Source organism: Girardinichthys multiradiatus, chromosome 4 (assembly GCF_021462225.1).
Source record: "Girardinichthys multiradiatus isolate DD_20200921_A chromosome 4, DD_fGirMul_XY1, whole genome shotgun sequence".
In the NCBI taxonomy this organism is placed as follows: Eukaryota; Metazoa; Chordata; class Actinopteri; order Cyprinodontiformes; family Goodeidae; genus Girardinichthys; species Girardinichthys multiradiatus.
The window spans coordinates 26,961,863-26,984,693 of record NC_061797.1 but is presented as its reverse complement, the minus strand read 5'-3'; the positions used below and the strand labels follow the sequence as shown (position 1 = coordinate 26,984,693).

At 39.9% G+C, this 22,831-nt stretch overlaps 1 protein-coding gene across 1 annotated transcript in view; it reads left to right on the top strand.

Annotated features, from left to right (window-relative positions):
• galnt18b (UDP-N-acetyl-alpha-D-galactosamine:polypeptide N-acetylgalactosaminyltransferase 18b) overlaps nt 1-21,481 on the top strand; it is a 150,296-nt gene extending 128,815 nt beyond the window's left edge. The window contains exons 8-11 of the mRNA XM_047363214.1: nt 9,316-9,453; nt 12,450-12,545; nt 15,963-16,127; nt 20,734-21,481. Of these exons, the coding sequence (XP_047219170.1) occupies nt 9,316-9,453; nt 12,450-12,545; nt 15,963-16,127; nt 20,734-20,880 (546 nt within the window). The 3' untranslated portion in view covers nt 20,881-21,481. The remainder of the gene's footprint in view (nt 1-9,315; nt 9,454-12,449; nt 12,546-15,962; nt 16,128-20,733) is intronic.
• Nucleotides 21,482-22,831: the final 1,350 nt, after the last annotated feature.

Below are 22,831 nucleotides of genomic sequence, written 5' to 3'. Positions count from 1 at the left end.
GGCTTAGGGCCTGGAGGTTTATGATAAAATAATTTAAATCATACCTGATACAAAACTCACCACAGATTCCACCATGTTAATAATTATTAAACAAAGATGGAGCTAAATTGTTTTTTTTAAACTACGCACATCCCAGATATGTAAAAAAAATAATAAAAATTAAACTCTGGGATTTAAAGCTGTTATAATTATTTTTTCCATAATCTAATGCAGTCTACCTACCCAAATTAACATCATTATACAGGTGTCTTAACCCGTTTGCCACAAGGACTGCTGGTGCACTTCCATTCCTGCTGAATTCAATTCAATTCAATTCAATTCAAAGATACTTTATTGATCCCCGAGGGGAAATTAGAATTCCAGTACAACCCATCCAAACATACATCATGACACAAGACAAGGGGGGGACGGATCACCGAGGCTTTGCTGCCCACTCACAGGCGCTGCCCTTGTTAGATGAGAAAAGAGGCCACATTAGGTAAGTAGACGAAAAAAATCATATTTCACACTTTATCCTTAGCAGGATACAGTTTGAGATTGCAAAAAACCTCAGCACAAAGAAGCAACAAGTTTACAAAACAACATCATGCTGGAACGGTGAAGGTGGTGTGAGGGGTGCATATGTTTATCTTGAGCATGTGTGTGTGTGCAAATGAATGTGTGCAAGTAAGTCCATGAAGCACTGTCCCAGAGGCCATTGTACTTGATGGTACGATGGAAGGTTCATCAACCGGCCACAAAGTTCTGAGCAGGTCCACAGATGTCCTCAGGGAAGGGAGGGGGCAGAGGGAGCAGAGCGTCATGTTTACATAACTTCTAGGAGAGGTTGAAGATAGCCAGCCATCAAGGCCGTGCAGGGGAGCCAGATTCAGAAAAACAACAATTATTTGGGTTAGGCTGACTCTTAATTTTCCGTCAGCCTTGAGAGTCTCGCTGGTGCTTCTCAAAGGCGAATCCAAACAGCCAAATTCCTGGTCTTTCTGCCAGATCCGAGTGAACAACTTTCTCCAAGATTTTTCCCATTTCACCCCTGAGTCCAGGAACCGCAACCTGTCTGCGATCCTGTGTAAGGATCACATCCAGTCTGCGATTCAGCTCACGTAACATCTCTGTCTGAGTGTTGATTGCTCTGAAGATCCCATCACACATGCCAGGCAGCCTTACAATGGTCAGAACAGCTGCTGATATTCTCCGAATAATTTATTCTATTCTTGTCATTGTCTTTGTGGCTGACTTGACCCACATACAGAGACACTCAGAGAACAGATCACAAGTTAGTTTCTTAAATTCTTTTAAGCACGAACAACAGGCGTGGCGAGAGCCTCAGAAAGGTTCCTGAAACTGTATGGGGAAAAAACAGGACAGATGAGACTTAAGCGTTCAACAGTTGGGTTTTACGTTGTGCTGAGAGCTTACAGTGCGGGATGGATGTGACCTGTCATGGAGAGAGACTGACGAGTCCAGGTAACGCGAAAGGCTGCCCAGGAGACCGCTGGAGCTTCTTGCGATCTTGACATGGGGGGCCGTGGGAGGGTGGACAGGGTTCGCTTCTCACTGACCTGGAGAGCCGATCCGGGCTGACTGCCAGCTAGATGCCTGATCCAGAAGTTTACTTGGCTTGGTTATCGCCTGTGGATCTTCTCCTCAGGGGAGCGTGCCTTGGTCCGAATTCCTGGAGTGAGCAAACAAGAAGGTAAGTCAAAAAATCTCAGATCCAAAGGATGCTAGAGTTCTTAGACATGAATCTGGCCAGATAGTTTGTACCGCAGAGGGCAAAAAAAAAACACTCAGGCAAAGAAGTACTGGCAATCCACCCTCATATAGCTCTCCAGCTGATGATGGAACGAACCACACCTGTCGCACCACCGATTCTCTAGCTCCAGCGGCACCTGGTGAAGGAACAAGGTTAGTAGCAGGCACAGCAAGCACCCCAGACTCTGACACCACCTCCCCCTCAACGGCCGCCACGCGGCGGCCCAGAAGAGCCGGCCCGAGAAGACAGGAAATCCTTGACCAGCGAGAGATCCATGATGAATGACCGGGGAACCCAGGAGCGAACTCCAGACCGTAACCCACCCAATCGACAAGGTACTGCCACCCCCTGCCCCACCAGCATGAGGCCACAATCTGGCGGACTGTGTAGACAGGGTGGCCCTGGAAATCCTGGGCAGGCGGAGGGGGCCTGGCCGGAGGGCAGAGCGTGTTGGACAGGACAAGTTTGAGTTGTGACACATGAAAAACAGGGTGGACATGGAAACTGGCGGGTAACCGGAGATGGACGGAAGTGGGGCCAACCAGAGACTCAATGAGATAAAGGCCAATGAACCTGTGAGACAACTTCTTAGACAGGGACTTGAGTGGGATAGTCCGTGCGGCCAGCCAAACCCTCTGACACGGGCGGTAGTCCAGGGCCCGGACACGGCGTCTATCCGCATAGCGCTTATTCTGCGCCGCTGTCCGGTGGAGAGCCTTGACAGTCATGGTCCAAACACACCGACTTCTGATGATGCAGTACCGATGCGGATGTTATCTCCCTGTCATCCAAAGGGAACAGAGACGGCTGGTATCCCAGAGAAACTTCAAAAAGGGTGAGCCCCGTAGCCGTGGAAACATGGGAATTATGGGAGTATTCAACCTAAGGTAGATGGGAGCTCCATTTGGCCGGGTTAGATGATCTGACACGCCGAAGAGCTGCCTCCAATTGCTGATTCAGCCACACGACTTGGCCGTGTGTTTGCGGGTGGTAGCCTGAGGACAGAGAAACCTTAGCTCCCAGTGCCGCACAAAAATCCCTCCACATGCGGGCAGTGAACTGGGGACCTCTGTCAGATAGCACATCTAGCAGTATTCCATGGAGGCGGAATACATGCTTCACTAGGAGCTTGGCTGTCTGGAGAGCAGTCGGCAGCTTCCTGAGGGGAACAGGAGGACATGCCTTGGAGAACCGATCCACAATAGACATGATTGCGGTCATACCCCAAGAACGTGGTAGGCCAGTGACGAAGTTTAGGGCAATGTGGGACCAGGGTTGTAGCGGAACCTCAAGTGGTTGTGCCATTAGGATTTGTTCCAGGCACAGACAGGGCAGGCACTAACATAGGCCTTCACATCACGGTGTAGCGAGGGCCACTAGAACCGCCTGGTGACAGCAGCAATGGTCCGAGTGGCGACAAGGTGGATTGAGAACTTCGAGGAGTGAAACCATCGGATGAGCTGGGAGCGCACCGTAGTGGGAACGTAGGTACGGTTTGCTGGTCCTGTACCAGGCCCCGGGTCAGAAAGGAGGGCCCACCGCACACTGTCCTCGATCTCCCAGGTCACGGCCCCTACAGCGCTGCTAGGTGGCAAGACGGGTGCTGCCAGCCTCTCGGAGTCATCTGGGGTGAACTGACGGGACAGGGCATCAGGCTTGATGTTCTTGGAACCAGGTCTATAAGAGATGAAAATGATTAAAGCGTGAAAAGAACAATGATCAGTGTGACTGCCGAGAGTTCAGGTGCTTAGCAGACTGGGTGTAAGACAAGTTCTTGTGATCTGTCCATACCAGCACGGTATGTTCCACCCCCTCCAGCCAGTGCCGCCACTCCTCCAAGGCAAGCTTGGTGGCTAGTAACTCCCTGTTTCCGACATCATAATTCTTCTCAGCTGGTGTCAGGCGTTGTGAGAAGAAGGCGCATGGGTGGAGGCTCCCATCTTGGTCCTGGCGCTGGGATAATACGGCTCCCACTCCAGAATTAGAGGCGTCCACCTCCAAGGTGAACTGCTTGGTGACATCAGAATGAGTATTGGCGCCTGAGAGAACTTCTTCTTCAGGGTGGAGAAAGCGGACTCAGCATCTGGGCTCCAGGCGAAGGTGGTCTTGGTCGAGGTCAGTGCTGTAAGGGGGCTGGCCGTCTGGTTGTAGTCTCAAATAGATTTCCTGTAGAAATTTGCGAAGCCCAAAAACCGTTGCAGCTGCTTCCGGGAGTCCGGGGTGGGCCAGTTCTCCACTGCCCTGACCTTCTCCGGGTCGGGGCGAACCTGTCCACCCTCGAGAATGAAGCCGAGGAAGCTTATTGATGGCTGATTGAACTCGCATTTTTCAGCTTTAACATAGAGTTGATTCTCCAGGAGCCGCTGTAGCACCAGGCGGACATGATGTCGATGCTCTGTAGGTGTTCTAGAATAGATTGAAATGTCATCCAAGTACACGAACACAAATAGATTCAGAAAATCCCTCAGAAAATCATTAACAAGAGTCTGAAAAACTGCTGGAGCGTTGCACAAGCCAAAGGGCATAACCAGATATTCAAAATGTCCTAGTGGTGTTTTGAAAGCGGTTTTCCACTCATCTCCCTGGCGGATCCGAACTACATGGTAAGCGTTATGTAGGTCTTGCTTAGTGCAAATGGTTGCCCCGTGAACCGGTTCAAACGCAGAGGAGAGAAGTGATAATGGATATTTATTTTTAATTGTGATTGTGTTTAATCCCCTGTAGTCGATACACAGTCGAAGGGTGCCATCTTTCTTACCCACGAAGAAGAAACCGGCCCCCGAGGTGTGACAAAGATGGCAGAATAATGCCGCCAGCGAGTGATTCATACATCTCCATTACCATCCTCCCTGGTCGTGAGATCTTATATAGCCGACTGGATGGTAACGGTGCCCCAGGTAGCGGGTTTATTGGGCAATCATTCGGCCGGTGGGCCGGGAGAGACTGGGCACAGGATTTACTAAATAACTGCTTTAGATCATGGTACTCGGGGGGGGGGGGGTATACACGGTGGAGATCTGGCAGCTCGACCCCCTCTCCTCCTCGACAGGGGTTCTAGGAGAAATGGCAGACTGCAGGCAGGTGGACATACACCGTGAGGACCAAGCCTCTACCCTGAGCTCGGACCAGTTCAGGTGTGTGTTGTGGTGCTGCAACCATGGGAACCCAAAAACTACAGAGTTCTGAGACATAGAAAAAACAAAAAGCGAGATCTGTTCCCTGTGATTGCCTGACAACACTAGTTCTAATGGCACCTTTCTGTGGGTAATATACTGGAGGGGCTGACCATCCAGCGCCAGGACCTGACGTGGAGTGGACAGCGATCCCGTCTGAATGTGCTTCTGTTCAACCAGGGCTTGATCTATTAAATTTAGCATGTGGAAAACACTGTGGGGATCCAGAAGTTTACTTGGCCTGGTTATCGTCTGTGGATCTTCTCCTCAGGGGACGTGCCTTGGTCTGAATTCCTGGAGTGAGCAAACAAGAAGGTAAGTCAAAAAATCTCAGATCCAAAGGATGCTAGAGTTCTTAGACATGAATCTGGCCAGATAGTTTTTATCGCAGAGGGCAAAAACACTCAGGCAAAGAAGTGCTAGCAATCCACCCTCATATAGCTCTCCAGCTGATGATGGAACGAGCCACACCTGTCGCACCCTCGATTCTCTAGCTCCAACGGCACCTGGTGATGGAACAAGGAACAAGGTTAGCAGCAGGCACAGCAAACACCCCAGACTCTGACAATTCTGTATGTTTCTGTGGTGTTCTAAGAGCTGAAAAGACACAGACTAATTTAATGTGCAAGGCTATGAAATTTAAGATTCAGGAATGCCTTTAATATCATTCTATATCATAAGTTGAACACCACAGAAGGAAATAGCATTTCTCCAAGGTAATAAAACCACCGCAGCGCTAATGTGACAGTATAACAGCACAGCAGAGAAAAAAAACATAGATTACATCAGTTGTTTTTTAAACCATCAAATTCTGCCAGAAATGTCCTTTTCTATGAAAACCAGAAGCAACAAACCTTAGTGTGTGGGATTTCTCATATCACATGTCCTTTGTGAGTCGTCTTTTATGAAGTTTTACAGCTTTTATGGGCAGCATATCCTGTTTAACACAACCTTCTGCATGCATGTACTTTTTTAAAATGTCAAATATAAACTAGCTAAAAGGTTTAAAAAGCCAAAATCAACACTTACACCAATTGTCTGGGTTCACTGTGAGCTATAATGCCAAAAAATAAAATACCACTGAACCACTGAAGACATCACGGGCTATTGCTAACAATTCTCATTTAGGTTGTCAAATATTTCTCTTTGTTTAGATGTTTTGTTGCCGGAATCTAAAGTCATTGGTCGTGGTTTTAAAAAAATATTTAGACCCTCATGTAAGAATATATTAGGTAAAAATGCCAAAATCCCTTCAATTAATTTGCACCAAGAAATTGCAAACTTTATTCTGTAGCCACACACTTTAAGGGTCACAGGGTTGAGAGTCATCAGCTCTCTTCCAATTTCAGATGTTTACTTAAAAAAGGCCCCTGACACCTCTAAAAGACCCACATGAAATGATTTTTCTGTCACTTGCAGAGTGGCCTGAATTAGATACGTGCTAGAGAATAAATAAATTCTTAATGTGATTCAGTGAAATGGTCTAAAATGTAGACATCTCTGCTGGTGGCTGACAATAAAATGATCAAAGATGAACTGAGGAAGGAAATTGGATCAAAGCTGTGACTTGGTTGAAAATAATTCATATTACAGCTAAAACTAAAGTTAATGTAACAAAACTAAGATGCTCATAATTGAATTTATTTATTCATTTAAGCAGAAACTGGTTTAATTTAAAAAAAAAATTTATTATTTATTTATATGGGAAAAGCAGTTAATCACATATTTAATTTACTTTATTTGTGCCAGACATTATGTTTTTGTTATAGATATAGATTTTGTTTTGATCTTGAGCTGGATTTAGTCATAATAAAGAGTCTCATGTTTTGAGTTTAGTATGGCCTGAAGGGTAAGTTAAATGTTCACTGGTTGAGTCGTTTTCGCTTGTCCTAATTTGTTTGATTATGTAAATCTATATTATAAATAGATGAATTGAACATCTGCAGGCAATTCTTTCAGTCAGTCAATAAGAGGCATTTAACAGAGGCTTTACTCAAGAATCATGAAATTTAGCCCCAGCTTCAGCCCCATAAATTAACTACACATGAAAACTGTCAATGTGGATTGAGAGCACAAATATCCACAGTGTTCCTCCTAGGTTTGCACCCATCTGAGGTCACTTTTAAACGTCTCAGAGTATCAGAGGTTTATCAACAACATCCACACCCACTATGGTTTGATAGGACACAGAACAACAACAGATGGCAGTATAAAAGGTGAAGGAATATCCTTAAATAAAACGGGGCAATTTAATAAATACTACAAATGAAACCACTCTTAACTTAAATGACATGACGATAACATTGCGAACCCAATGGATTGTGAGTAAGCATGGGTCAGTATTAGATTCTGTAGAATTACCGAATTACCAGAGTTTCACTGTTTTGCTTTTTACAAAACAGACACGCTGTTAGCATTGCTACTGCTGTTAAAACAATGTTGCATATTGTTTTATTCTAATAAATTTTCAGTAGAGTCGTGTTATTCATAGTATTTATTTATAGTTATGTAAGCATCCATGTTGAGCTGAATATTCGTTCTTTTCCACCATTCTTCTCTTTGTAATGTTGGGAGCACAAGCCAATTGTTTGTAGACTTACAGGTGGACACAGTAACTCTCTCAGCATGTTTAATTTGTTAGTTACAAAACAGAGTCTTGTTGAGTCTTCACAAGACCATCTGTGCTTGCTGCTACTGGAAAGGTTTTAGAAAAAGGGAAAAATGTTGTTTACTTTCTGGCAGTTGTCACACTAATGACTTGATATTACCAGCTAAGTAAATTGAAATTTATACCATGGCCACTCACGGATTAGGTATGAATTTTGTCCTCAGAGTTAAAGTGTTAGATGGGCTAGTGTATGGATTTGAGTGAGGTTAACAAGGGCCAAATTGTGAGGGCTGAAGAACTGGATCCAAAGCTACAGTGGTTCTGGAGTGTTCCTGTTCTGCAGTGATTAGTTTGTGTCAGAAGAAGTTCAAGGAAACAAAAGTTGTGAACTGGGGCACAGGTGGCTATAGCTTATTGATGCACATTGAGAGCGAAGGCAGGTTCGTGTGGTCTAATCCAGCTCATGACCCACTGGAGTTACTGAAGATGTCTTTACAGGTTTGGAAATAACTTTTTTAGAATACACAGTATAATGCACTTTGTTGTAAAACCCTGGGTCCCGCAATGCATATGAATAAGCTTTAAAACTTAAGCATTTTTGCAAACCATTTAAACCTTTTTACGGAAACAGTATTCCCTGAAGGCTGTAGATTCCTTCAGCAGAATAGGGACTTAATTGAGGTGCACAACAATGAGTTTGAGGTCTTTCCAAATTTGCCAGATCTCAATTTAACTTAATTGCTGTGGGATACAATCTACTAATAGGGGCTAAGTGGACTGGACAAACAAGTCCAGCTTGACAGGTTAGGAATTGTTTGGTAACAAAAAGGGATCGTCACACTAATAGGAAGGGGGTCACAATGTTTTGCCTTATTGCTGTGCAGACATAAAACAGAATAGCATTAATCTTCCTTGAATTATTTAATTTCTCCCTTGGTGTTCTTAATGATTATTATGATTCCTTGGTCAGCAATGTCTCTTCAACAGCCGGCGCCCAGAGTCTCTGAAGCGGTCAGGGGGGTGACCGCTTCAGCTATGTCAGCTGCACGGAAGCATGTTAGCTGCTAGGGCTGCTAGTACATATAGAGACTGCTATGGAAAAAAACAGTGTTGAAGTTATTTCAAGCATGTTTGCTCTAAACCATGTCCAGCTAATGGTTCTGCTGCCCAGCCCCCATCCCAAGTGCACTGCATTTTGTGCATTCAGCTAACTGCCTCCTCACCAGTTGGCCATTGAGCTCTTTCTTTACAACATGTCTCCAACCTTCTGTAATCCTTACTGTAAATCAGTAAAGGCTAATCTAGTCTCCTATAAAAACATAATACCTGCAACATGGGTCATAGGCCCTAAAAAAAACACTTTTGCTGGAGCAAAAGTGGCAACTTTCGAACCATCCATGCTCTCTTGAAGTTTTGTGTGTGATGAAAACTGTAATAATGAGTTGTGATAAAATACAGGAAAGTAAGAGGTCATTTTGCCTCTAAAGCATAATGAAGTGGGTCTGTATACACCCAAAGCAAATATATGATGTTATTTTTCATGAGTTTACCATGAGACTGGACCAGAGTAATGTTATTTGATTTGGGAATAGATTGTTTCCATGTCAGGAGGGAAACAAATTGCAGGGGTTTCTATATTAAAAAAAGCATACCTAGTGAGTGGAAAATTCCTATTACTGACTTATAGCACGATTTACCTCTTGGTAAACCCTTACTCTTCTGTTTTTTGTCTGTGCGTCTACATTTATGTCGGTGTGTATGATTATTTCCTTTATTCCCAGGACTCCGGGATTGATATCGGGGACATCTCTGAGAGGAAGGCTCTGCGGAAGAGGCTGCAGTGCAAAACTTTCCGGTGGTACTTGGTCAACATCTACCCTGAGATGAGGATGTACAGTGACACCATCGCATATGGAGTGGTAGGCTTTCCTTTTCTTCAAAGCTTTAATCCAGTTTCCAAAATAAACCAGAACATGCCTATAGCTGTGCCCAACAAATCATTTAAATCCTCCATGGTACTTGATACATATATTTACTTCACCAAGCATGGCCTTTTCCTGCTTTCAAAGTGAAACATATTCTTGCTTTATTTTCATTACATGTTTTGTTCATTTGTTGAAATGAACTAACTCTTGCATAATTATATGTATATATGACATTCCCTTGGAGGGCTTTGCAGCCATATCTGCCAGAAATACTGGCAACCAACAGAACATGCTGGCTGTGTTTCTATTTACCAATTTCTAGTTTTCTCACATAGCTTTATTCCACAGTCCTCCCACCTTGCGTCAATACACTGCACTCTAATACAGACTGACACACAGACCGCACTGTAATAGCAGTGATTTCTGTGTTCTATGGGTATTTGTGTGCATTTTACAAGCTGTAAGGACTTACACAGAGAAAGAAAAAACTGCTATCATTAAAATAATGTATTCAGTCTAGTTAACCTCATTATTCTACATTTGTCACACGCATTTAATGGTCTATAGTCAGTCAGGCTGGCTGGAGGATTCGTTACATGCTGCTGACCGCTGACCTAATTTAATGCAAGTCAGGATGTTTTTTTTATGATAATCCACAATGACATTTTGTTATTTAGGATGTCTGCACAACCTTACTGAAGGAAATCTGTTATGATAACCTAACTTGGCAGATTTTATTTGATTGATTTTGTCTCACTTTATGTTTTTTCCTGGAGGTTTTTTTCTTAAAGCTATACATAAGTTATGTGAAAATTAAATAAAATTTGCCAAATAACAAAATGCATTCTCCACTCAAATGCAACCTTATTAATTCAAGCAGTTTTGTACAAGCAATGCTTTGAGGTAAATAATATAAAGAGACCAGTGTTTTACATTTATATGTTTAAAATATATATTTTAAAATAACATGAGAAAACATGGAGATTGTTCTCACATTCTCCAAATCCTATAATGTTTGCTGTAAATAATAAACAAAACCATTTATTTGCAATTTCATTTTTGAGAACTTAATCGTTAATTGCTAAACCAATCAGCCATTATAAATAAAACAACTCACTTATCTTATTCCTAAATAACTCAGGCAATCAATGAAGAACATCTGGTTTTATCTCGGAATATATATAACCAGGATGTCATCTATACATTTTTCGGACCTTATGTATTGCATGGTGGGATCTTTATGGATTATGTCTCTTCTACAAATCCCATGTGTCCCCAGGTAGTTCAGAGGTCATGTGAATGCCAAATTTTCCAGGGCAATCAGTCACTTTACCTGTCTGTGATCATAATGTTTTGTGGGTATTTATTAACATGACATGAATGTGCGTCCCCAGTCTTTGGATACCCCCACTCTTCTTCCCTACAGCAGGAGGGTGTATATGGAAGTTGAACTCCATCATGCTTTGTTTTCGCATTGCTGATGTCAGATTTGGTAAATTCAATGCGACTGTTTTAAGCCACCGTTTTTTAACGCACATTGCCCAGACCTTTCATTAAAATATAACACACATTACAAGAGCTCTAAATGTATTTACAGGTGTCAGTCAGTGCTGCTCGTTGCTGTTTTTTATCCTGCATTAGAAACGTTTGGTCATGTGTTGATGACAGAGCAATGAAGCTACCTGTATCTTCACTGATTATCAGATAGAAGTAGTTATCTCCAGTGTAAGCTGGGAGCTGAAATCAATCCCAGATGTGTTTTTTTGTTTTTTTTAATTATTATCAATGTTTGCCTAATTTTGTTCTCCCCTAAAACCACTATCGCTGGAGCTTCCCACTGTGCACTTTGTACCTTGCAAGTAGGAAGACCTTTGTCATGACACGCATGAATAATTTTCCTCTGGGCCTGGAAGACTGAGTCATGTTCATGAAGCGTAACTCATCTGATTTGCATTTTTAAAACACAAAATTGACTTTAAGCAGATTCAGATTATGTTTCTCATGTCATATCTCCTAACCCACTAAAGCTTCTGTACTTTTTAATTTTGATTTAATTTTTATATACAGTGATGGTGGGTGGGCTTGTGTGTCCTAAATAGCTTTCATTCCCTCTTTGTAGTTATTGGTAACAGTCTTCCTATAGTCTTGGAAATGTTTTCATTATAAAATGAAGTTCTGCTGAAAACTTTATATTCATATTATGATCCCTCAATTCCAGCGGGGGGAATAATGCTCTGCAGGAATTAGGAGAATTTGTCTGCACATTTCGATAATTTGCAAACTAAACCCCACACAGGATCTGAAACATTTTGTCAGTCATCCATGCTTTACCATAATGTCCTCTTTTTTTCTTTGTTTTCACCTCACTGATTTGTCATTCACTTTATGGATTACAACATAAACAATAATTATATTATGAAATCTCAAACTTATTTAACAAAACAAGATGGATTGGGTCATGTTCTCAGGAGAAATGTTTAAGACACATATGCTTTTCAACATCTGATAATGAGAGTGAAATCCAAACTACACTTGATTTTAAGGGCAAACTGTCCTGGATACTTGATTCATTTTACCAGATTCTGGGGTCAGTAAGAGTTTTCTATGCAGAAAATAACCTGTAGGATCTAAATGTAGTTAACAAAGTAACAAATGTTTTAATACCTAAAAAGTGAATTTTGTATTTAGTAATTTTATCTCGTGTTGCTTGACTTTTTTTTTCGTTCTGAATCGCCTTTAAAAGTTTCACACTTTATTTGTTGTTGGGCTGTTATTTCAGGTGACAAGTACAATGTGGTGGAGAGGATTTATACAGTACGATTTTTAATGTTTGGGATTAACTGCTTATCTATTATGTGGTGCAGAAGATTATAAAGTGCATCAGAAGTGGATCTGTTACCTGTTTGTGACAAATATCTGGTCAAACAGTATCACGGTTTTGTTTTCCTCCATAAAACACTGTTCTTTGTGTATGACTGTTTTATTGTCAGCTTACAAACACCCTGAAGAATGATCTGTGTCTGGATCAGGGACCTGATAATGACAACGTCCCCATCCTGTATATGTGTCACGGGATGACGCCACAGGTTAGAGCCCTCTCTTCAAACCCTATCCTGTCTCTGTATTCTGCTGCTGCATGTCTCCTTTTGGTTTAAACTTTTTTCTTCTTTTCCTCCCTCCATCAGTAGCTATTCAAGACAAAAATTCCTTATTTTCGTTTTAGTAGCTTTTAACCAAATAATATAATCAGCTTCTGAAGACTTTCTCAATGAAATTAACATTAAAATAACAAAACTTACTGTAAAATCATGTTATATTGTGTCTGTCTCCAGTTTTTCGTCAGAAGATTGATCTTCACCACTGCATTATAAGAGAGTTAAAACATTTAGAGAGTAAAAGTCAGCCCCATACTTTTGGAAATTGTAACTGCTTGTTTATGAGAGGTGTTTTCACTCAGTTGTCATTAGTCAGTGTCTTAAACTCTCTGAACTGCCTGTTCAGGATATATTTCAGCTGAAATAACCAGTAGTTTAAGTGTTAGCAATGCAGGATAATCATTTATTTTCTCCTGCCTCTTCCAGCCCATATTGATTGTTCCATCCCATTACATCTGAACAGATTGCTTTCTGAGATTGTTAAACTTTCCTACTGACAGAGATCTCACATTATCTTTGTCTGATCAGATGAATGTTGATGACATCACAGCTGTGCAAAAATAAAACAGGATTTGAATATACTACGTTGTTTGGCAACTGTAAAACGTTTTTCTTCTTTGTTCAATGAATAAGCACACCGGAAACAAGTTTTCACGAGTTTCTTAATTCTTGGAGTTTTTTTTCCACCAACATGGTTCCAGTACTAGAACCAGTTCTTAACTGGTTCTGTAAATGAAAACAGTTGAACTTTAGTTTACCAGATGACTTCATTATATCAGAAAGATACATCTGTGCCAGAAAAGTTTCTTTCATCCTCTCTTGGTTGAATTCTGAATTTCTGTAGAGCCTCACAGTTTGTCTACATGGCCAATATGTGTCTGGTTATTCCTGCAAATGGATGGCTTTATATATATATATAATGATTTAACAGGGATTGTGAACCTCTTTTGCAAAGCTAACCAGCATTTCTAACCACTGATCATGATTAATGAGGGTTTAAATAAACCCTCATTATTTAAGCCGTGTTTATAAGTTTATTAAGTTTATTCAAGCCGTGTTTATAAACAGTGTCACAATCTGCATTCATAAACTCAGTTGGAAACAATTATCCTAAAGTCAACTCTATGTGTTCCTCTGACCAGTGTTCACCACCATAGGCAACATATGAACAAACAGCAGGAAGATGACAATGGCCTCATGTTATATAGACTTTTTATTAATGTTGAAGTCATTTTTGTTGTTTCGCATTTTTCTAAATTTCTTTCCTATCCTGGAGTGCATTGACTCAAAGTCTCATTAATTTATTCTGAAAGCCAAAGTAGAAGTTTGAAACATGGTCCTTTATAAGTGGTCTACTTGAGCAAGTCTCCATCCCCATATATGAATAGCTCATTAATCTGCCTCAGTAAACAGTTAGTTCCCACCAGTGCATGTTTGCTATGGGTCAAAAGGGCAAAAAAATATCAGTTGCACCCAAAACAGGTTTTCCATTGCTTTTTTGCATGTGCTATCAATGGGAGCTGGCATCCTCATGGGTTGAGTATGTGCACCCTGCCTCCCATTGAGAATAGGGAAACTTGGTTACGTGCTTTGTCCAGGACTTCACTGCATATTCTCCCACTCCAGTATCAGACAGGATTTCCTGTAGTTTAATTGGTTGGGGACATGGCAAAAGGAGAGGCTTGCCCAGGTCATCCAAGAACTGCCAATGGTGCCCATAAAGTAAATTTCTTGAGCCAGTGCTTCAGTAGTGGAAACAGGAAGATGAGATGGGGAGAACCTAAACTGCTTTAGGCCATCTTTGTGTTTTAATGTTATATCATCAGAAGGATTAGTCTAACTATAGGGTGCAGATTTTTGTCTGTAGTCCATCAAATATGTGTAACTATAAACAGCTTTTCCTTGATCAAGCTTTGAGAACAGTATAGATGCTGTGTTCAAGGAGTGGTGACAAGCAAAAAAGCTAATTATGCTGAAAGAAAATTGCAACGCCACACATAGAAAGAAAAGTTTTGCCAAGCTTGTAGGTTCTCAGAAGACATATCACACAACACTTTGTCTTAAACACAGCAACAATAAACAACAATGTTATTTGGCCCGGCACCCTGAGCTGCTCCAAAAGTGAGCAGCGCAAAAACGGCACTAAAAAGACAGCTTGCTTGTTGTTGCCTCATAAAAAACAAAAGTCTGATGGGAAGGAGGCTCTTTTGGCAAAGAATGACAAATAAGATTACAGTTAAAGAATATCTGGATACTTTCTGCTGCCACAAAAATAGGCAAATATTCCTCTAAATTGTTCTAGGAGTATATTAAATGATCAGTCATAATTTTATATAAATCTTATTTTTCTTAATCCCTCTATATCATGTTTAATTTGCAAACCAGTCAGTATATATTGTAGGCTTTTTTTGCTTTTATGTTTAAAAAAAGTAAGAAATAGATTTTATTTTTAAATGCAGAGCAATAATTTACAACAAAATAGAAACACACAGTATGCATACAAAGGCTCCTTGTGACATTATTATTAATTTTCTTTGACTGTTTCTTTGCTGGTTGAGGTGGAGGCGTGTAGCTAATTTTACCGGTTCTCTGTGGTGCACAGTTAGATACAGTGGTCCAGTCATCATAGGCGTGTTACGCCCTTATAGCAGGTCATCTACTAAATATGTGGCGTCGTGAGATGATGAGTGGCAGAGAGAAAAAGTCTATAAAGTTCTGCCACGTAAATTACTACTCATTACTTTAGGGTTCGCTGTGTATTTTCTTTTTTTTTATCACTGACTGAATTTACAGTTTTCTAAGATGGACCTCAAAGATTTTCAGTAGCGTCCAAGTCTTTTTCTTGGAAAATGTTCTATTGATCAGTTATTGAGATCATTGGAGCAAGTTAACTTACTTACCTTCTGGATTTGTAAGTTGCACAAACGAGCCAATAAAAAAAGTATTTAATACATAATATTTATTGTTTATTGTGAATTACTCTGCAGCACTAAACCAGACTAAAGGCAGCTTTGAGCCAGTAAACACACTATATGGTTCTGCTTTACTCTTGCAAATGATTTACAGCTTTTTTGCCAGCCTATTATAAGAAAATATGGATTTGAGAAAATTCCACCATAGTGGCACAATTATTATTATTTTTTTCCCCTCCTATCCTGAATTAGTAATAAGAATTGGTCCTTCCTTATTTTCCATTCACCAAGGAGAGGGGTATTTTTAGCCTAAGATGTATGTTTCATCATCAATCAGTTAAACACCTGTATGAACATGTGGAGCTCTGAGTGAGGGAGCAGCTCATTGTTAGTGGTAAGAAAACAGTTATTTACTAGGATGTGGTGTCTTTTTCAGAATGTGTACTACACCAGTACCCAGCAGTTCCTTATCGGGCTGCTCAGTCCCACCGTGGATGATGACGACAACAAGTGCCTGGTGGACATGAATGCCAGGCCACGCCTCATTGAGTGTAGCTACGCTGCAGCCAAACGCATGAAGCTTCACTGGCTCTTTACTCAGGTGACGATTCCTGACACAGGCAATCAACTTTAACTGTACCTGGAAGAGCATAGGAACCTTTTCCATAACCTTTTATTCCAACTGCTACTGTTTTGATTGTTTTTCCTCCATAGAAGCTGTTGCCATTTACATTTTTAAAAATGCTTGTGTTGGGTCTTTTCTTTTTTTCCCCTGCCTCAGTCCATATTTTCTCAGAAAACCATGAATGTCTAAAGGGGTAAACAAGATGATCACTCACCTTGCGTCTGCCCTACTTAATATGCATTTATATTGTAACCAACAGCAGGGTTTTGTTTTTTTTCAAATAATAGATTTAGTCATATTCGTCAACATGAAACAAAGCACACAGAAGTAAACTCTAAGCTTTATTTAGCATATCTGCTGGAAAAGAAGTACAACATAGTTTAAACCAGCGTTTCAAAGAAAATCTGAGCTCACAATAACTAAAGTGGGTCTGAAAGAAATGGTACCATCTATTAAACACAATCCTTCGGCGACAGCAATTTATTGAGTTAACGATCGATCATCCACTAATCATCATTAAAGCTCAGAACAGCTTTCCACCACTAACTAGCTCTCATCAAGACTGAAACAGATAGTAAATAAATATCATTAATTTCTTTGTCAGTTTAAACTTATTATTTACCACCATTACATTTAGGTCTCAATCTAGTTTGGGACATAATATTAGTATAATGGGTGACGTGGCTGTACAGCTGGCTGTTATGACACAGTTTTTCTTGCATTGTAAAAGCATACCAAAAAACAGCCTCCATGAGTAAATACTTGGTTGAGCCACCTTTGCTGCAGTTACAGTTTCAGATCTTTTAGGCTATGTCTCTGCCCAGCTTTGCATATCTAGACATTGGTCATTTGTCTTTTCAAAATAGTTCAAGAACATTTTAATTGGATGAAGAGCATCTGTGAGAATCAGTTTTCAAATCTTCCTACTGATTCCCAATTTGTTTTAGGTCTGGATGTTGATTGGGCCATTCAAACCCATGAATATGCTCTGATCCAAATCAATGATTCCTAATGAACTGGAGTAAAAAGTCAGCAATATGTCATGCATGCATCTTTTACTATATGTTTGCAGCATGATTTGGGAAGAAATTAAGTCTTATGATGGAGAATTCAGCGATTGGAACTATATCTAGTCTGTATAAGCTACTGAATCCTGAAATGTGACCCTGAATCGTATTGCCCAATAATGCACATAATTCTCTCCGTGCCCGGCGTGCCAGCTGAGGGAAATGGTTATGTCTTTTTCAGTTGTAGCCCACTATTTTCCTTTTAGGCAGATTGAACAGTCTTCTTCAAAGCTTTGTCTATTGTTCTATAACCTAACTCTGCTTTTTTTTTCTGTTGTTTTCCTTGGTCTTAATGATGTTGTTTGTTCACTAATGTTCTCTAACAAACTTCTGAGGCCTTCACTCAGCAGCTGGATTTATACTGATTTGATTACACATGGGTGAACTCTATTTTACTAAGAGCGTTGCATCATGCTGCATTTCATTAAGGGTTATCATGTTAAAGGAGCTGAATACAAATGCAGGCCACACTTTTCAGATTTTCATTTGTACAAAACTTACTAAAAAATCACTAATACACACTACGTTGTGTGGGTCTATCACATAAAATCCTAATAATATGTACTGAAGTTTGTGGTCACAATGTAACAAAATGTTAAAAGGTTCAAATGGTATGAATGCTCCTGCAAGGAACTGTAGCAGTTCATCTGACTTGCACAAACACCTTAAAACTCTTTACTTCAAAAACCCCTAATTTAAGGTTTTTTGGTTGTTTTCTCAAGTCAAAGTAGATCCAGCCATGGAGTGGTGTCAGGTGCTTTGAAATATTGGATTCCCATTTTATGGTGCACCTTATTTTTTTAGTCACTGAAAGTTTAGAAATTTGAGATTTCAAGCTCTGAAAGTAAAAGCTTTATTTCAACAGAACCAGCAGACACATCACTCTATGCGCTGTAATAGCAATTAAGCTGGATTCGGTGCATACTTTTATGTGGCCTTAGACCTCACATTTCTGTCATTACAGCAGTAATCATAGGCTTCTCCTTCTCTACCAGTAAGATGTGACATATTCTATGTAAGTGCTTTGAAATTAGACCTGTTTTAGAACGAAAACATCATCCTTTTGACCTTCTCAACGCTGTACTGCCACCGCTCATTTGTCTGTGTGGTTTCACGCCATCATTGACAAAAAGGTTTTATCATGCTCGAGCTCGGATGTCACAGATCTTCACACTGATCTTCATTGTAGTTAGCGCTGCATAATGCAGTAAGCGCTATGGGAGCCTGTCAGCGAGGCTGAAGCTTATCATGTCTCTGAAATGTGGCATCAATTATTGACACGGTTGCGACTGCACATGGGCAAAGTGTCGAACTGAAACGAAAATAGATCGCTTTGATGCAGCCGAAGCAACTTTGCGAAACAGAAAGATCTGCAAATAAGAGAGGCTGTATTTGATCTCACTACAAATATCATACCAGTCTGCAGAAAACCTTCACGACTCAAGATATTTTAATCTTTTTCTATGAAAGCTGCAGGATTGTTTCACTTCTTTTAGTCACCATGAAATCCATTTTTTGAAATTGATTACCATAAGTCGTGATTTGCAGCATGAAGGTAATGTGTATAGATGTGCACACACATTAGTCAGACTTGTATGAGTTGCAAGAATGTGTGGGTGACGCTTTTTTATTCATCACATACAAATACCCATTGTTCTGTCAGGGAGACAGAAATCTAGTTTAAGCCCCGCAAAATGTAGCCTAAATTAGATCTCACATACATTGATCAGTAAAATCTTGGAACTCCAATCAGTTACCCTTTGCCTTATGTGATGTCAGCATAAAGGTCTTGCTTGTAGCTTTAAAAAAAAGTTCCCTTTATTTTGACGTCTCAATTAAATATAAGGTTTAAACAATTGGCATATCATTATTTTCTGCTCTTATTTTTGACTGAGACAGCGTTATATCTTTCTTCAGCTAAAGTCCATAACAAAGACCTGAGATCAAAACATGTTAAAACAAAAGTAAAATAATAATTTTAAACATATATGCAAAATGACAACTTTTCAAGGGTGGTATAATCAGATTCAAGACTGATGTACATAGTAAATAGAAAAAAAAATGTACTATGCAAATGTCTTAAGCAGACAACCATAGCTTCAGTTTTCACAACCTTACCTTCCTACTAACTGACAGCTTGAGTCATTGCTGGAGGAACCAGCCTCTCCATCCCTGCAAGGATAAAAGGGTGTAGAAGATTGCTTTGTAAAGAGAAAGATATATGATAACAAGGAGAGCAAAGATTGTCTCCTTGTGGGTGCCCATGGTGGTCATATTATTAGGTCCATGCCTTGGCAGTGCAATACACAACAAACTTTGATTGATTATGTCTTCTGATACCAAGAAGCATTAAGCCCATTAGTAATTTGAGATACTGTAGCTCATACTGAATCCCACATACCTGAATTTTCTCCCCACGTCCATGAATTCACTTCCTTCCTTTGTGTCACGTTTGATAGACTCTGACATAGCTGTGTTGCCAGCAGAATTTGGCTCTTGTCCCACTCACTTAAATACTTATGCTTGCCCATTTTTCTTGCTTCTAACACATCCACTTTGAGGACAAAATTACCGTGTATACACAGTGATAAGAATTATTTTCTTTACCTATGAAAAGATTAGGCTTGATTGGTGTAATGTGCGAATCAGTAAGCTGGGCTGTATTCTGCCATTATAGGTTTGGCATTTGGTGTAAAGGCACAAAACAGATCCAGTCTATATTGTTAATGGAATATAGTTTACTGGCTGCATTGCATCATGATTTACCAGAAGCCATCCTCATATAACGGTCCATAAATAAAGGATTGCAGCATTTACTATCTGTTATTTATCAGAAATATTTTTGGATCTCACAGAAGAGCCAAACTTTAGAAATACACCAAGAATAATTTATATTGCAGTCTTTATAAGCTGCCACATTCTTGTGCATTTTTCCTCCCACATCTTTAAGGTCTCCTTTAGTGGAGATCATAGCTCTCTCTGTACAACTCTCTTTACACTGTATTAACAGCTAAAAGGCCTCCTCTTTGGTCAGCCCTGACACTGCAATGAGTAACTCCTGCCTCGTTTTATCGGAGCTCGGTGTAGTGCTTTTGCTCAGCTGCTCTGCTCTTTCTGCTAAGACTCTAGCCATTATAGAGCTTATAAACTGTTTTGCTCTCTCCTTCTTTAGCATTTATGTACCCCTAAATTATCTGTTAAATCCTAAAATTTAAATGGCTATGAATGTAAATATGAAGAAACTTTGTCCTTCACCAAATGATTTCAGTTTTGTCAACAATCTGAGAGGGTATGCCTATCTATTTTTTATTGTTTTACTGTGTTTTATATTTTCTATTTCTTTGTCTTTAACTATGTTCACACTATCTGTTGGGCCCAACGAGGAAAGCACTTCTGCAGGTTACACTGATATTCCTTAACAGCAGTGTGGGTTTAGGGAAGGGAAGTTGCATTCTGCACAAATTGCTTTTCTGGAGCCCAGCACAATTCTAACCAGCGTGCTTTTATCTTTACAGGGAGGATCCATTCAGAACAGAAAATCAAAGAGATGCCTAGAGCTTGTGATGAGCAGCGACAATGAGTTTGGCTACCAACTGGCTCTGCAGAAATGCACTGGACAGAAATGGTTCATCACAAACGTGCTGTTTAGCAACTTGCTATGATCGAATGCCGAATGAAAACACTGGCGTCTTTTTGTTTGTGTTCACCTGGCTGCATATCAACACTGCGTGAACGGATAAGAAGCAGGAAAGTTCTGCATGGTTGGATAAGTTAATTTTGAGCCATGATGTCCTCTGATGAGTGGCCATCATTTCATTCTAAATGTTAAACATTTTATTTCACCAACAGGATCAGCCATAGGTTGCAGATATTTTGCATATTTGACAGGATAGTATATTTAGTATACTTTATGGTAAATGTATTTTAGTCTTTTGACCTGAAAGATGGATCTGTTTAAGTTTCTTATTTTTGTTTAAATTTGCTACCGTGTAGCAAGCTTTCGAAATCTGTAATTTCTTTAATTTAGTGTCTCAGGTTTGTAGATTTACTATTCAATGAAGCTGTAATGTTGTGAAAAATGTTAAAAAATATATTGTAACATGATATTTTATAAATGTAAGAAGATTTCTTATATGTATATCAGTAAAAGAAGAACTGAGGAGAAACTGGAACTACTGAGTACAAGTGCCTTTTATAGTTTTTGTCCAAGGTGCAATCAGTGTGTCGTACCATTACTGAAATTAAAAGGATTTGAAACTACAATTAATCTTTATAGTTTGATATTCATTTCATTTATTAATTTGTTTATGTATATTTACCTATTTACCAAGAGACTTATTTTAAAATATTTATGTAGGTTAATGTGCTACAAGGTCTGAAAAGAAACACTAAAATATTTCATACGACCTTGAACAAAGCAGAGCTAATTTTGTGCTCTATACATCCCTGTTTCTGTGCCCATTTTATTCTATTAGGCTCCCTGAACACAACAGACTGGTTACCAGTCCATCACAGAACCAATACAGATTTGAAACAATACTCCTGGAACCCAGTAACATGAAGTTTGCAAGATTATGTAGCTGGTTAAGTTATGTTGGCTAAAAATACTGCAGGTTGTTCTCACATGTAAAGGTCTATCTGATTTTTCTTTTTCTCATACACTCACCAGCCTCTTTATTAGGTAAATCTTGATGGTAATAGGTTGGACCCTAATTGCCTTCAGACATGTCTTGATTTTTCCTAGTATAGATTCAACAAGGTGTCATAAACATCATTGGTCCATATTGACATGACTTCATGATGTAGTTGCTAAAGATCTCTGAGCTGCACATCCATGATGAGACTCCCCTGTTCCACCACATCTTGAAGGTGCTATGTTCAAGTTATATCCGGGGTTTCATTTACAAAACATTGCATAGGATCTATACAAAATAGTATTTCAGATCGCCCTTAACCTCAGCTGTTCTGTGTAGTTTGCATGTTCTTCCTGTCCATGGTTCCCTCCCTCAGTCTAGACAAGTATATATCAGGTCAACTGGTGATTCTAAACTTGAGGATACATAGTTGTTTTGTCTCATATATTTGTTTTACATATAGCACATTAATCCAAGAAGCAAAATAAAATGGTAGCAAACACAAAACTGTAGCTATTGTCTTGAGACCTTGACATCTCAAGAAAAGGCTTTGTATTTTTTGTTATTTTAAATAGATGACTATTTAGTTATTTATAGCTTATTTTGCAGTCGTGCTTTCATGTTTTTTTATTCTAAAGGTGTTGAACTTTGAACATTCCTTTAGATTGTGTTGTTAAAAGGAATTTTTTGCTCAACAAAGCAAACACAGATTGATATCTTAACACATGGAGGTGATGTCACTTTGCACAAATGCAAAGGGCAGAAGCTGAGAACTGGAGCAGCTTTCTGCTGTGATTGCTGGTGCACCAAGGGAGGAGAGAAGCAGCACAGCGTGTTTTTAACATGCCGGTCCTTATTACCCTCCACATTCAAGCAGAGCTTGGCAAACTATGGTATTAAATTTACATGGAAACCCACTTTCATCAAAAAGACCTCCTTGCTAATGTGTTCTAATATATGCAATAACAGCAGCTCTGCA